The sequence below is a fragment of the Amphiura filiformis genome, chromosome 20 (genome assembly GCF_039555335.1).
Source record: "Amphiura filiformis chromosome 20, Afil_fr2py, whole genome shotgun sequence".
NCBI classification, from domain to species: domain Eukaryota; kingdom Metazoa; phylum Echinodermata; class Ophiuroidea; order Amphilepidida; family Amphiuridae; genus Amphiura; species Amphiura filiformis.
In genome coordinates, this window is record NC_092647.1 from 12,331,213 (window position 1) to 12,346,453 (window position 15,241).

General features: G+C 36.8%; 1 protein-coding gene across 1 annotated transcript; it reads left to right on the plus strand.

Moving 5' to 3' along the window:
• Positions 1-2,772: 2,772 nt before the first annotated feature.
• On the plus strand, positions 2,773-7,504 carry LOC140142566 (cytochrome P450 2U1-like). The gene is made up of 3 exons (XM_072164560.1): positions 2,773-3,218; positions 4,426-5,361; positions 5,829-7,504. Exons 1-3 carry the CDS (start codon positions 2,846-2,848, stop codon positions 5,999-6,001), a joined length of 1,482 nt encoding a protein of 493 aa, XP_072020661.1. The 5' UTR covers positions 2,773-2,845; the 3' UTR covers positions 6,002-7,504.
• Positions 7,505-15,241: the final 7,737 nt, after the last annotated feature.

Here is a 15,241-nt window from a genome sequence, read left to right on the forward strand (position 1 = left end):
AAATATCTCTATACTTAAGATATGTAAAAACCTCAAAATTGATAACCTGCCCAAAGGTGTCTCCTTTTGACATGACACGTCACAATTATACTAAAGCTACTGAGCCATACTTAATTTTTAATTGTTTTTGTTACTACTCGTATACATGAAATGAATGTTACTCGATAGTAAATATTCATAATTATTTTAATTTCGCTCTCATTTTCACCCAAGGAATCATATTCATATCATAATAAAGTTACTTTTTATTACTGATTGTTATCGACGTCGTTTAACTTTTCTGTTTTTCTTTCTTCATTGTATCATTACGCAACGTGCCCAAGTTCTTGCAGTGTACTTTACGCAAACCAAGATTGATTCTCTCGAACAGGGATCCTAAGAAAACGTGAGCTTGAAGGTATTTTTTACACCAAATATGAAATATGAGATAATATGATATTATATTGTACTATGAAATGGTTTAGATAAGTTTCACCGAAACAGTATATTCTGGCAGAGCCAAATTAAGCATTTTTATAGTGACATTCAACTGCAGTTAAATAAATTGCTCATGTTTTGGCTTAAGGAAAACCTACAGGCATTTTTTGAAAGCGAGATTTTAATATGAAAATTATGATACAAAAGCAAAGTAAAGATAACAAAGTATTATACTATAAAATAATATCGTAATTTGTACATGACCTTAATTAAATCAAAGTATATTTATGATCAACAATTATCATGGCAGAAGAAACGAACAAACAAAACATATTGATTATTTATTACAGAGCGCAGCAAGTGTGGTTGTTTCCCGTTCAAACGTGGTTTTTTGTACTTTATTTTATTGCTTATTAAGGGCACATCTGCTGGGTAACACTGTTCTTTGAACTTCTTTTCCATTATTTGTCTTTATTTGTGTTTAAATATAACTTATTATCATTAGCGCACAGAAAGTACATGTAGGATCGCAAGCTAATTATATCACATTGGATGACTGGAGGTCGGCAAAAATGTACGTGGATGTGCCATTATAGTCTGGAATGTCTGGACTCTACCGCAGCGCAATGCGATGCTGGTTGGGACATGTGAAACATTGCAAATACGCCAAAATATCAGGTTTGAACAAAATTACCAAAAATCATTCTAAAAGATCGTACATTGACTCTAAAGCTATTTTTGCCAAAGCTCACTACCATTCGCAAGATGCTGTGAACTACCAAATCACAGTTTAAAATAGTTGCTAACCTTAAAGCACGCACTAGCTCCTTGACAAAATATAAAGAATACAATAATGACAAATAAACAAATCGAAGAAAAGAATGTCAATCCATCAAATCAAGTGACAAATTCAACTCTTAGTATTTGAGTCAAGAGAAAGCCTCATTTCAAATATTGAGTTTTGGTTTTGGTCACGTGGTTTCCTATTATCCAGCCTAAGCTCTTGACTCACAAGATTATTGATATCTTTGTTTCTACCTTTTGTTAGAAACTTAAAATTTGTAGGAAGGGGATTCGATTTTTATTTCAGTTTCTAATATAAAAATGGTGTGAAGAAGAAAATGACTTAGTTTGTTACCTGATCTAAGTATACAAAAGAAATGTTTAAATTTCGCAGTGCAATATTCACGAGGAGAGAAATCGAGCAAGTCAATCTGCATTGAAATCTATATACATTGCTTTTGAAAATCCAATAAACTATAGCTAATTTAGCTGTGAAAAAATACAGACCATCGAAATATTTGCATTCGACATTACAAAAGGGGTGACTCATGTGTTATAAACAAAATCGATTCATCTCCTTATCACATGGATACGACAATCGATGACTTCCGATATAAGCTACTGACTTTTATTGAAGCAATTTTTACTGGAAAAAATTGAAGATAGAGGGGAAAGAGAGTGTGTGGAGGAGGAGGAGAGGTAAGGGGAGGAAGAAAGAGCAACAGATGGGAGAGAGCATTGGAAGTAGAAAGGGAATGATGGGGAGAGGAGAACTCGACATAGAGCAGATATCGAATGTAGGTGAGGCGAGGAGTGGGAGAAGGAGACACTCAGGGAAAAGGAGATTATATAAGTGGGGAGAGGGGAGCCTCGGGTAAGAGGTGTGGGTTGTGCTTACCGGGGAAAATAGACTTATTCATAATCAATTCATCTCCATATGCATCGCTTTGTTTCATACAAACAAACAAAGCCCCCCCCCCCCACCCCTCAATATACGCGCGTGAAGAACTCAGGGTGTAAATATACGGTGACATGAAATTTGCCACCTACGACAGCCTTATCTGAAGTAAGAATTAGATTTCAATTGCATCCCCCGCGGGGATAGATATCTGATAAGAAGCATATTATGTTAGCACAATATAGGCCATTATGGTTATATAGGCTACCCTATACTAGCTTATACTGTGTCTTCCCAGCATAATAGTGTTATGATTGCAGACCAGATCTGCTCTACTTTTTAATCCCTTGATTTTTGGTTTTTGAACAAAAGAGAAACCAAACCTAATAATTTGAAAATTGTACATGCATTGTAAGATAACTATTTTTTGAAAATAAATCTGGAAAATCTGATATACGTAATAACAATTACACCACAAAACTTGAGTGCCGAGATTTATGCTGGTATAGGTGAAACGTCAAAGGGTATAAGGTGTGCAAGGGATCGTGCCTGTGTATCGTTGCTACGTGCAAAATCATGTACTTTTGCATGTTCCAATTTAATTTGGGTGCATGCCAAGGTACACGTATTGGACTTGTTGCATGTGGTAGGAATGTGTCAGCTATCGGCTATCGTGATTCTAAATACTGCGTGTGATTTTTAAAGAATCTTTATTTTTACCATTATTTACCAGACACTGCACCGACCATGATATCACTCTTTCTTCAGTATTACTCTACAAGCTTGATTTATATTTTCACTTTCAAAGTGGTTGCATTAACAATATATTGGTGGAATAGGCATCGACGAGGACTAAGTTGTCTACCTCCTGGCCCATTTGCATGGCCTGTACTTGGATCACTGGCGTCTATTGCTGTCAAGTTATACCGCTCTGGTCTGCAACTACCGGTTTTTCTCCAACGAATGGGTCGTCAGTTTGGTCCGATTTTCGCAGTAAATATATGCGGTGTTAATATTATTGTGTTAGGGGATTATGCTACGATTAAAGAGGCCTTTCAGCATCCAAACTTGAGTAACCGACCAACGATTAACTCTATTGCCACAGAAATGTTAGCAGGTGGTAAGCTTATTTAACTTGACTTAAATTTTAACTTACAGTTTTAAAAAATCATATAAGTAGCGCCGTTTTGTATGAACTCTATCTGGCTATACAGTAAGAGAATTGAGGTACCAGTTATGTTTACGCCTGTATATCCTAAACAAAGATAAATAGCTCTGATTTAAGGCCTTATTTGTTGCACTTTCGTGTTCTAATCAACAACGTGATAATCAATGAAGGCACGGCGCTAGTTTTCTTGTTCGAGAAAGCTTTGGGTACAAATCAATAGGGCATGCAATGGAGCAAACTGCAACTTTTGAATTTACATCATCCGTAAGTTTTTGGATCGTCGTGTCTTTATTTATTGAACAATATCAACGAATGAAGTCTTTTTCCACTTTTTGCGGCAATTCGTCGATTTTGCCCCCCCCTGAATTCACTTTTCCCCCCCATGCCCCCGAAAAAAATTCCTGGTGCCGCCACTGGTTCTTGACGTTAATTATATTAGAGATTTGGGGGAGGCGTCCAAGTCTGTGAGAGGATGTTCTTGACGTAGCTTTGTCAAGCAATTCACACAAACAATTCACATAATAATTGAAACTGTTGCAAATTTGAAAAATCATTTTATCCACTACTAATCTATCTATCTTCTATCTTGCGGACGCATCCGAGAAAGAGTTTACAATTCTTTTCCAGGAATCTCTATCAGCCATCAGATTTGGGAGGTCATTAATTTCTTGATTGACGTCCTTGCCACACAGTCGATGTAGTTGAATGGTCTTCTTCCTCTACATGTTCGTGGAAGCCTCATACAGATGACATCTGAAATTATTTGGTCTTTTGCACGGTAGCAGTGGCCTGCAAATCTGGCTCGCCGTTGAGCAACGATGGAGGACACCTGTGGAACACCATCATAGATCTCTGCTTTATCCACTACTATTTTTTGGACTTTTATTGAGTTTATTAATTTTCTGAAATGAATGGTTATAAAATGAATTCTGTTTCCATTAGAGGTGGATTAACCTCTATTTTCCATAATTTGACAGACCTTATCTAAAAGCTCAGCATTTCAGATTGACATTGTATGTAGCAAGTCAAAATAATTTTATGTGCTTGAAACATAATTAAAACGTTCATAATTGTATAATACTTTCAAAATTGTGTAGGACTATGTAAAACAAAAAGGTTCCAAAATATGTATTAAAACTATTTATCTCGTTTATTACAGGTATTGGCGCCGCGTCAGGAGAAATTTGGAAGCGACAACGTAACTTTACACTTGCTACATTTCGTAATCTTAGTCGCCAAGCTTCTTTTGAGTCTATGATAATCACCGAATGTCAGGAACTCGTCAAGGAAATCTCTCGTCATGCCAATGATGCCTTCAGTCCCGAGATAATGTTTACAAAAGCAACAGCTAATGTGATTTGCTCGTTTGTATTTGGAAGGCGCTACAATTATACGGATGAGGAGTTTCAATTTTTACTGAAATCTATCTACAGGATTGAACAACAAATGCGAGGAATAGGTACTTTTATACCAATTTTCCGATATTTACCCACCAGAGGAAAGCTCCAATTAGGTAAAGACCTAACAGCACTATTACAATTCATGGATAATATAATCGAGGAACACAAAGTTACTTTCGACCCAGAAAATCTTCAAGATTACATCGATATATTTATGAAAGAAATGCAATCTTCTGGAGATGGTTTACTTACTAATAGGAACCTTCGAGGGACAATTACTCTTCTATTCTTTGCAGGTGTTGAATCAACGTCAAACCAAATGAGATGGGCTATTTACTGTATGCTAAGATACCCGGATGTACAAATTGCCGTGCAAGCAGAATTAAACAATGTTATTGGTCGCGAACGCATGCCTATCATGTCAGACAAGGACTCTCTTCCGCTCACCATGGCCACTCTTCTAGAGATCCAAAGATTCGGAAGTACCTCACGATTTGCACCCTTGCACGTAGCATCTTGTGATGCTGAATTATGTGGGTATCGTATACCTAAAGGATCTATATTGTTGTCTAACCTATGGGCCGTGCATCATGATCCCAAAATATGGAATGATACAGAAGAATTCAAACCAGAAAGATTTCTAAATCGAGATGGGAAAGTAACACGACAAGCGGAGTTGATTCCATTTAGCATTGGTAAATATCAGAAACCTTTGAAATATATTATATTAACATCATGAGCGATATGTGTAGGGGTGTGTAGGGTGTGTGTGTCTGCTTTATGTGTCTTTCTGTCTGTCTGTCTGTCTGCCTGGCTATGCGTTTCGCCGCACTTCGACGATATCCACAGGTTGTATCAAAAATTTATAAAATTCAGTTTTAGTTTTAGTTTTACTTGGTCGTCATGGTAATTTCTTTAGCTACTAAATAAGCTTCATATCATTAGCTACTACATGAGCTTCATTTCAATAATTTCGGATTTATATAGCGCCTTTTTCCAGCTAGATCTTGAAGGACTCAAAGCGCTGTAATTTCACTGCCATGGTGAATCATCAGTCAGATCGCATCATCTTGGCCAGTAGCAGCCGAACCTGGTGCAGACCTATCCGCACTTAGATTGTAATATCCACCAATTAATCTGTATTCTATGTTCTCATCTGCAGGTCGTCGAATATGTCCAGGAGAGTCCATGGCCAAGATACAAATCTTCATCTTCTTTACCCATCTACTACATCGATTTACTCTCATCTATCCCGATGGGGCCGACCCGTTACGAAGCGTCGATGGGGCAAAACCCATACCAGATTTTCTGGCTACGGCAAATCTTCGCTCCTGATGTCAATATAATCATTAAGATTGCGATAACATAATAATATTCTAAAGAGCCCAAAATTGGCATGACATAGGCCAAGTACATTCTTAAGGGGTCTTTCACCCGCCTTTGTTATAACAATGTAGAATGTAGATGTATGTGGGGGTGCGTTTGCATGGTATAGTTTCCGTGGACATTGTATTGTAATCAAAGAGGATTGATATAACGTTGAGAAGCAATGGATTACGTAACGCAATGTTCCTTTGTGCCAATTTGATTTACCGACAAGCTATTCATCGAGATGTACCTTTTGTTCAGGACAAAAGGGTTCCGCCATTAAATAGGTAACTGACCTGACAACTTATTTTAAATAAGTGATCAAAAGAAAGTCATGTGAAAGTGCTCACTTGAGCGTGAGGTACCTTTTGTTCTCATACACCCCTCGTGTGTGATTTATTCTTCACCAGCACACAAAAGCACACTTTACCGTCGATGTATAGTTATTTACCACCCACCTTAATTTAGGCGCCTCATTTAAATAAATTGAATAGAATTGCTGGTTGATTACCCGTAACAACGTGGCGTGGCTGCCAGGTATGTAGGTCCATATCTATCTCTGTCACTTTCTATTAAATAACTATTTCGCAGTATATGTTGTTATCATGGTTATAGGCCTATTCAATAAAGTCAAATGGGTTTCTTAATATGACAAATACCCATTTTAAAAGCCAGGGGCAAGTGAGGGAGTGAAGGAGGGGTCGATAGGTGAAATTAGGAGAAGCGGTTGGGCGATCGAGATTGGAGGGGAGGGGAGGAAGACAAAAAGAAAAAGAAAGGAATAAGGAGAAGGGGAAAGAGGGAGAAGGAGTGCGATGGAGTGATAGGCCCCTAAAGTGTAGGTATAAGAAAGAATGCAGAGAAAGAAATATATAAAGAAAATAGTAGTTATTATTAGAGAAACTAAACATATAGCAGCACTATGCAGCCATTCAATGAAGCCAAAACCTTTATGCGTTATGTAATTAAAACACCCAGTCAGATGTATTTCACATCTGCCAAACACAAATCACCCAATTTCGAAAACTGGGCGTTGAATGCACACTCTCATATATATTGATTGGCAACATTTTCCAATATGTCAGCTCTCTAATCGGACACAACAGAACAATAAACCGTATAGTGCGTTGATTGTATCCAACACGTTGATTGTATTCCGAGGACCTCTTACGATGAAGGGGGTGTACCAAATTCCCTAAGGTTTTCCATTTCGGTATACATAACACTCGTATTTACACGTAAATGACTATTATCGTATTCATCTTTATCGCTCATTTTAGTGTTATTTTAAGCTAATCGTATCTAGCGCTCTCATTTTAGTGATAAATATTTTGACTAATCCAACGCCTTCAAATATCGGGGGTAAGGGTGTTGTCAAAGCCCACTCTACAGGTCTCTACAGTAAAATCCATGGTTTTAACATTGTTTTGCTCTTGTGAAATTGTTCTAAAGGACATGAACTTTCAACTGTGTTTTTTTTGGGGGGGGGGTATTTTAGGTACTTATTTTGGTATCACTGGTTAGAGGAGACCCATAACGATCCTTTGGTACCAAATATATGAAATATAATAGTATAATGGATTTGGCCTAGAAATACATACTTTAGTAGCAAAGCGTGTAAGTAAGACAAGGGAGTTTACACAATGTCTACAACATTTTTTTCAAAATTTCTTTATACTCGTATTCATGAAATGAATGTTACTCGAAAGTGAATATTAATAATTATTTTAATTTCGATCGTCATCATTTTCACCCAAGGAATCATCATCATATCATCATAAAGTTACATTACTGCTGTAATTTTTATCGACGACGTCGCTTAACTTTTCTGTTTTTCTTTATTGTATCATTACGCAACGTGCCAAAGTTCTTGCAGTGTACATTACGCAAACCAAGATGGGTTATCTCGAACAGGGATCCTAAGAAAACATGAGTTTGAAGCTTGAAGGCATTTTGACACTAAATATGAAATATGAGATATTATAAAAATGGTTTAGATAAGTTTCACCGAAAAAGTATATTCTGGCAGAGCCAAATTAAGCATTTTCATAGTGATATCCAACTGCTGTTAAATAAATTGCTCATGTTTTGGCTAAAGGGAAACCTTCGGGCATTTTGTGAAAGCGAAAATTTAATATGAAAATTATGAAATGAAAGCAAAGTAAAGAGAACAAAGTAAATATTATATGCTATAATATTTGCACAATTTCGGTTGGATAGATTTTTTCCGGTAATTACAATTTACAACTGTCATTTCATTACGTATATGTTTTATTAATATTTGATGTAGTCTGTAAAATAATATCGTAATTTGTACGTGACCTTAATTACATCAAAGTAAATTTATGATCAATTATTATCATGGTAGAGGAAAGGAACAAAAAAAATACACATTGGTTATTTATTACAGAGCACATCTGGTGGGTAACACTCGAGGGTAACACTGTTCTTTCCCTTTAAGTCTTTCGTTTCTCTCTTTAATTAAATCACATTGGGTGACTGGGGGTCGGCAAAAAAGTATGTGGATATGCCATTATAGTCAGGAATGTTGTCCTTTTGTCCTTTTACTACGGTATATAACAAGACCTAAGGCCACAATTAACTTTTCTCGGTGTAAAATTTGCATTTGCACACTTTCATTGCGTTAACATGTGCAAAAGGCGAGCAAGGGGAGTTTGTAAGCAGCCATTTTGAGCATGAGTGCTGGGATACCATCAGGTCCGAAAGACATGATGGCGTCTAGCTTGTACTTAAGGCCTTTGAAGAGCCTTCCACCTAAGCGTGAGATCTTGCTCTTTTTTACATCTCTCATTCCACCACTCAGGATGGTTTACAAAAGAACCGACTGTTTTTCAGGGAATATGTGACGTGTCATGTCAAAAGTAGACACTTTTGGCAGGTTATCAATTTTGAGGTTGTTATATATATATATCTTAAATTAAGAGATATTTTGCTCCACTACGCCGTTTTCCCCAATGAAATCGGACATTCCTAAGCGAAGATATTGAGTTCGTAAGTTATGGTATTATAAAATTGGAAGTTGAGATATCGGCCTTTCAAAAAATTATTGACTGTGTTGAGAGTAGGAATTACCTTGAAAAACATCTCAAAAAATACAAGATGCCAGTTATATTCCGGTCTGAAACTATCAGACAATATTTTTAACATTAACAACATTACAAATTTGCAGCAAACCCAAATTGTGAAAAAATCACTCCCGGGCAGAATTTTGGCTATTTCTCCATTTACTATCCTGCCCAAAAGTGTCTCCTTTTGACATGACACGTCAAATATATGTATGGACATATTATTATGTTGAATAGTGATGATAAAACAGGCTACATCTGGATCATCCCTGGTCATTTCAAGGAGATTCTCCAAATTAGATTATCCAGGGGCACATTAAAATATACCTGTACATACAGGGTGTCCCAAAAAGAAGAGGCCCCTCATTGCGCCCTCTTTTTCTCCTATTTTTGAAAAGTTTATCAAATATATGTTTGTATGTAAAGAAACCTTGAGTCATTAGCTTTAATAAACCAATGCTCTTTTAAAGAAATGTACCCGTTTTTCACTCTGTCCACGGAGAAGGTTCGGCTTCTTCAAAGATTGAAAAGAAGTACACAATATCAAACATTCCTCAATTATAACTTTATGAAATAACTTTATTTATGGAATGAGCTTTACCGGTGGGTTTATGTGCAATGGATTTTGTTAATAGTGTCATTAATTTGTGGGTAAAATGGATGCCGAATGGGACTTCTTTTACTTTACTTGCTATTACTTATTTTTTCTTGGTTATTTATGCCTTTTTGTTTTATTATGTTTCTAATTTTCTTACCTTGTTGTTTCTTGCTTTCTTTTTTATTTACAACATAAGTCATTTCTCTATTTAGGATAAAAATTAGACCTAAAAGGCTGTTTGGTTTGTCTTTGGTTCTTCTGAAGTGAGTTTACTGTGCTGCTCTGCCCTCTACCTGGTTGCCTCCTTGGCGAATACAGGTTTCAGCCCTGGTCCTCATTGCATCAATTGCGTTGTGTACCATCCTTGTGCGCCGTGTATACTTGAATTTTCCCACAAAGGAAAAAAATCAAGTGGTGTGAGGTCTGGTGATCGTGCAGGCCACTCCACAGCATGAGCGATCCCAACCACTTTGTTTGCTATCCGTGGACAGAGTGAAAAACTGGTACTTTTATTCAAAAGGGCATATCTTCAAAACTTTTCAGAAATAGGAGAAAAAGAGGGCGCAATGAGGGGCCTCTTTTTTGGGACACCCTGTATTACGACTGAGCAATACACCAAACTTGCATAAAGCGTCCATGTTACCAGCATTGGACACTTTTGAGAACAAACTGCCCACATACTCCCAAATCTATGCAATTTATCTCTGCTGTGTGCCCATCTGGCCATCGATATACCAAAATCGCCGATAAAGCATCCCAAAAGGATGTTAAAAGGGCATTTCGTGATCCACAGCCTCATCCCCCACTTTTCTCAAAAACAAAAATAGATTTTTATACCACTGGAAACCTCTGGTTACATAATGTCTATGTACAAAATATTTCTTACAGATTAATTCGTTTAGCAAAAATATCGCCAATTTTGAATTATGCTCTGGTATACCAGAAGGAAATTACAACAATTTTTAATCGGGCTGTATCAAAATGATTGACCAATGTGGTTATGTACAATTCGGTCACCTCCAACTGCAACACCATAAGATCCATCTAATTTGTAGATTAATGCTATGAAAGGCCATAAATTAGATTATTCAGGGGCACATTAAAATATACCTGTACATACAGGGTGTCCCAAAAAAGAGGCCCCTCATTGTGCCCTCTTTTTCTCCTATTTTTGAAAAGTTGATCAAATATATGTTTGTATGTAAAGAAACCTTGAGTCATTAGCTTTAATAAACCAATGCTCTTTTAAAGAAATGTACCCGTTTTTCACTCTGTCCACGGAGAAGGTTCGGCTTCTTCAAAGATTGAAAAGAAGTACACAATATCAAACATTCCTCAATTATAACTTTATGAAATAACTTTATTTATGGAATGAGCTTTACCGGTGGGTTTATGTGCAATGGATTTTGTTAATAGTGTCATTAATTTGTGGGTAAAATGGATGCCGAATGGGACTTCTTTTGCTTTACTTGCTATTACTTATTTTTTCTTGGTTATTTATGCCTTTTTGTTTTATTATGTTTCTAATTTTCTTACCTTGTTGTTTCTTGCTTTCTTTTTTATTTACAACATAAGTCATTTCTCTATTTAGGATAAAAAGTAGACCTAAAAGGCTGTTTGGTTTGTCTTTGGTTCTTCTGAAGTGAGTTTACTGTGCTGCTCTGCCCTCTACCTGGTTGCCTCCTTGGCGAATACAGGTTTCAGCCCTGGTCCTCATTGCATCAATTGCGTTGTGTACCATCCTTGTGCGCCGTATACTTGAATTTTCCCACAAAGGAAAAAAATCAAGTGGTGTGAGGTCTGGTGATCGTGCAGGCCACTCCACAGCATGAGCGATCCCAACCACTTTGTTTGCTATCCGTGGACAGAGTGAAAAACGGGTACTTTTATTCAAAAGGGCATATCTTCAAAACTTTTCAGAAATAGGAGAAAAAGAGGGCGCAATGAGGGGCCTCTTTTTTGGGACACCCTGTATTACGACTGAGCAATACACCAAACTTGCATAAAGCGTCCATGTTACCAGCATTGGACACTTTTGAGAACAAACTGCCCACATACTCCCAAATCTATGCAATTTATCTCTGCTGTGTGCCCATCTGGCCATCGATATACCAAAATCGCCGATAAAGCATCCCAAAAGGATGTTAAAAGGGCATTTCGTTATCCACAGCCTCATCCCCCACTTTTCTCAACAACAAAAATAGATTTTTATACCACTGGAAACCTCTGGTTACATAATGTCTGTGTACAAAATATTTCTTACAGATTAATTCGTTTAGCAAAAATATCGCCAATTTTGAATTATGCTCTGGTATACCAGAAGGAAATTACAACAATTTTTAATCGGGCTGTATCAAAATGATTGACCAATGTGGTTATGTACAATTCGGTCACCTCCAACTGCAACATATAAGATCCATCTAATTTGTAGATTAATGTTATGAAAGGCCATAAATCCACTATACAATCTAGAAATTCCAAGATGATTCAGTGTTTTATAATGAAAGACAGAGATAAAAAGTCTATTTCGCGTCTCACATCTGGGCAAGGCGCGCTGGGATTGGTTGCCGACCTGCGCAGTACGGCATTTTCTGTCTAGTTGTCAGAATTTTAGACGCGAATTAGTCTTTTTGTCTCTGTCTTTCATTATATTCCTCTTCATCTTTTTTTCAGTTTTCGAACAGGTGAAGTAACTCTTCTGCCGAATTTCTCGTCATTTCTATGCTTTAGCCCGTTGATATGATATACTTTGATACAATTAACAATAATAATTTTGTGCTACTGCTAGTGCAAATCATCTGGCTACACCACTGTCTCTAACCTTAATCCTTTAAATCCAGCAATAACCTTAAAGCATTGGAATTATAACCACTCGAATTTGTTTTAAGTAAATCCATTCTGAATTATTGCGTCGTTTAACAACCATCATTCAACACTCCAAAATAGGAAGACAAAACCTGCTCAAATTCCCTCATCTATCATGTACGGTTACGCACGGTTGTTTGATGGGATCATTTATTAGTTTTTCAAACAAAACATCATGTACAACCAAATTTTAGGCCTAAACAGCTAAATGTGATATCATGCTAATGTATACGGATGCTTTTGAGTCATTCTCAACTTTGATTTCCCCTCTTTTACAAAATTATTCCCTTTAATAGCATTTTTAATTGGTGGCGCTATTTAGTTACTGGAAATTACTCTTTCAAGCTTTTAATAATGATAATTCCTTTTATTGTTTGATGAAATATGTTTATGAAATTTCCTTGTTGCTTGTTTCACCTATTCCAGATGTTTTAATGGCAGTATTAATCACCTATCCCTGGCAAATAAACATATATGCAGGCCTGCAAATATGATTTAGGATAAATAGCGCCATCTATAGTTTGCATTTAGTTAATAATGAAGCCAATTATATATACATCAAACAACCGTGTACGGAGGGTAATTCTAATTGGGTATTTCCAAGAAGGGGAGATACCAGAGCTCACTCGGATCAGTTACAACACCATGTTATAGCATTACTAGCTCAATAAGTGCCTACTTTGATGATGGAAAAACGTCGTCTGCTATCTGAAACCCAATGCAATATTATGAATTGCGAGATATTTTCATACCTTTCCAACGGAGTTCTATTTAAATCTTATTTTTCAACACCACGGGGCTGTTTTTAGTTAAAGTATAACCGACCATGTGGTACTGTACAGTTTTTTACACGGAAGAGCAGATCCGCATTAACGCGCCATTATTGTCAAAGCGTCTAAACAGGCGTACCGCTATACTGCATTGCGTGGTTATCGCGTATATATCGCTCTCCAAGCACAACAATTCATGTGTCTTGTAATGCTTTCGTTACGCGTGGCATAATATTTGCCCGCTACATTCTTTCTGTTACAGCGTTTCATTTTCGCCGTTTAGAAAAGCGTTAAGCGTACTATGGCAAGTCAACATTCATAAAAGTATGTATTTCAGTAATGCACATTGATTTAGAACTGTTTAGCGCCTCGTGTAGATTGGCCCACCAGTGCCGCCGAGAGCCATTACGGGCCCGGTGGCAATGTGAACGCACGGGCCCCTTTGAGTGCAGAACTTCATAAGTATGTGCGTGTATGTTGGGGGGGGGGAGTAGCAGTGGTGTAAATTTCTTTGTGACGTGGGGGAGGGAGGTTGGTGTAAAATCCTTGAACATATGTTGAAGCGTTGCGAAAGTACCATGTTTAGCTGCAAATAATCAAATATGAACATTGAAAGTTGCATTTTGCTCTTAGATTAAGTTCCTCTTAATAACTACCACGCGAAGTGCAAAGATTATGCTAATTTTAAGCCAATTTGAAGCTAAAATGATCCAAGTATGAACGGTTGAATTGGACAAATGCGCGCGAAGCGCGCGAAAATATGCAATGACAGCATAAAGCCGAATAGCTGTTCCAATGCCATTTGCGGGATATATCAATTGTTTCGGAACATGCAAGTATTGCATACAATTCGTTTACATTCACTTCTATAATATACATTTCAAATGAGTGCTCACGAATGTTCTAAATTTTTAGTAGGACCAATGGTATGGTACCAAGATTTTCAAACGCCGTTTACTCAGAACAGCAATTTTGCGTATTCGGCACTCTGCTGTGTTCATAACGATATGTAAGTTGCCGTAGTATGTTTATGAAATTGGAGAGCGTTTCAGTCACCCAATGTGTGCAAAAAAATCCTGAAAAGTGGACTAATGTACCTGACGGCTGACCACAATCAATTTTAAGTAAATCTATAGCGGTTTTCTAGGAGCAGCGCTACCAGTAAGTATATGGGCCTTGAATGCAAACCACTACGAATGCATTTAAGCGGAGGGATTGATTTCGCAGCATTATGTATTTAATATGTTGATATCTTATTGCGAATTAGTGGTGACGAGTGTTAAGGTTAATAGTAATATTTAAATTAAGTATTACTATTAAATGAACAATTACTTAAACAATGAAACAAATAAATTAACAATTACATTGCTAATATAAGAAATAAATACTTATGAATAACTAAATTAACAAATACGTTTAACTTAATTGGCAATTTAATTATTAAAAGAATTAAATTAACAATTCAATTAAAAATAATATCTTCCAGCGCACACAACCCAAAACGGAATAGACTGCCTCTTCCAAATGTATTGGATTCATTTGAAATCACTATGATTTGAAAACGTTATCGTGAGGCTGCGATCACATAGAAGTATACGGTATACGGTATTTGCTATACGAAATACACTCATTCGATCAGGCTGAGTTCATATAGGAGTATACTATGTGAACTCAGCCTGATTGAATGAGCGTATTTCGTATAGCGATTAGCGAGTATAGGCATGATAGGTCAGTTTACCAATTTTCTTCGTCTAATCAAATGCTTGTAACTTTACTTCTTGAGGTCACATTGCATTCAATGAGGTGTCATAATGTGCAGAATTAGATAGTGCATCTATTTAAAAAAAATGAATTTACCCACTTATGGTTTACTTTTAAAATTAGGACG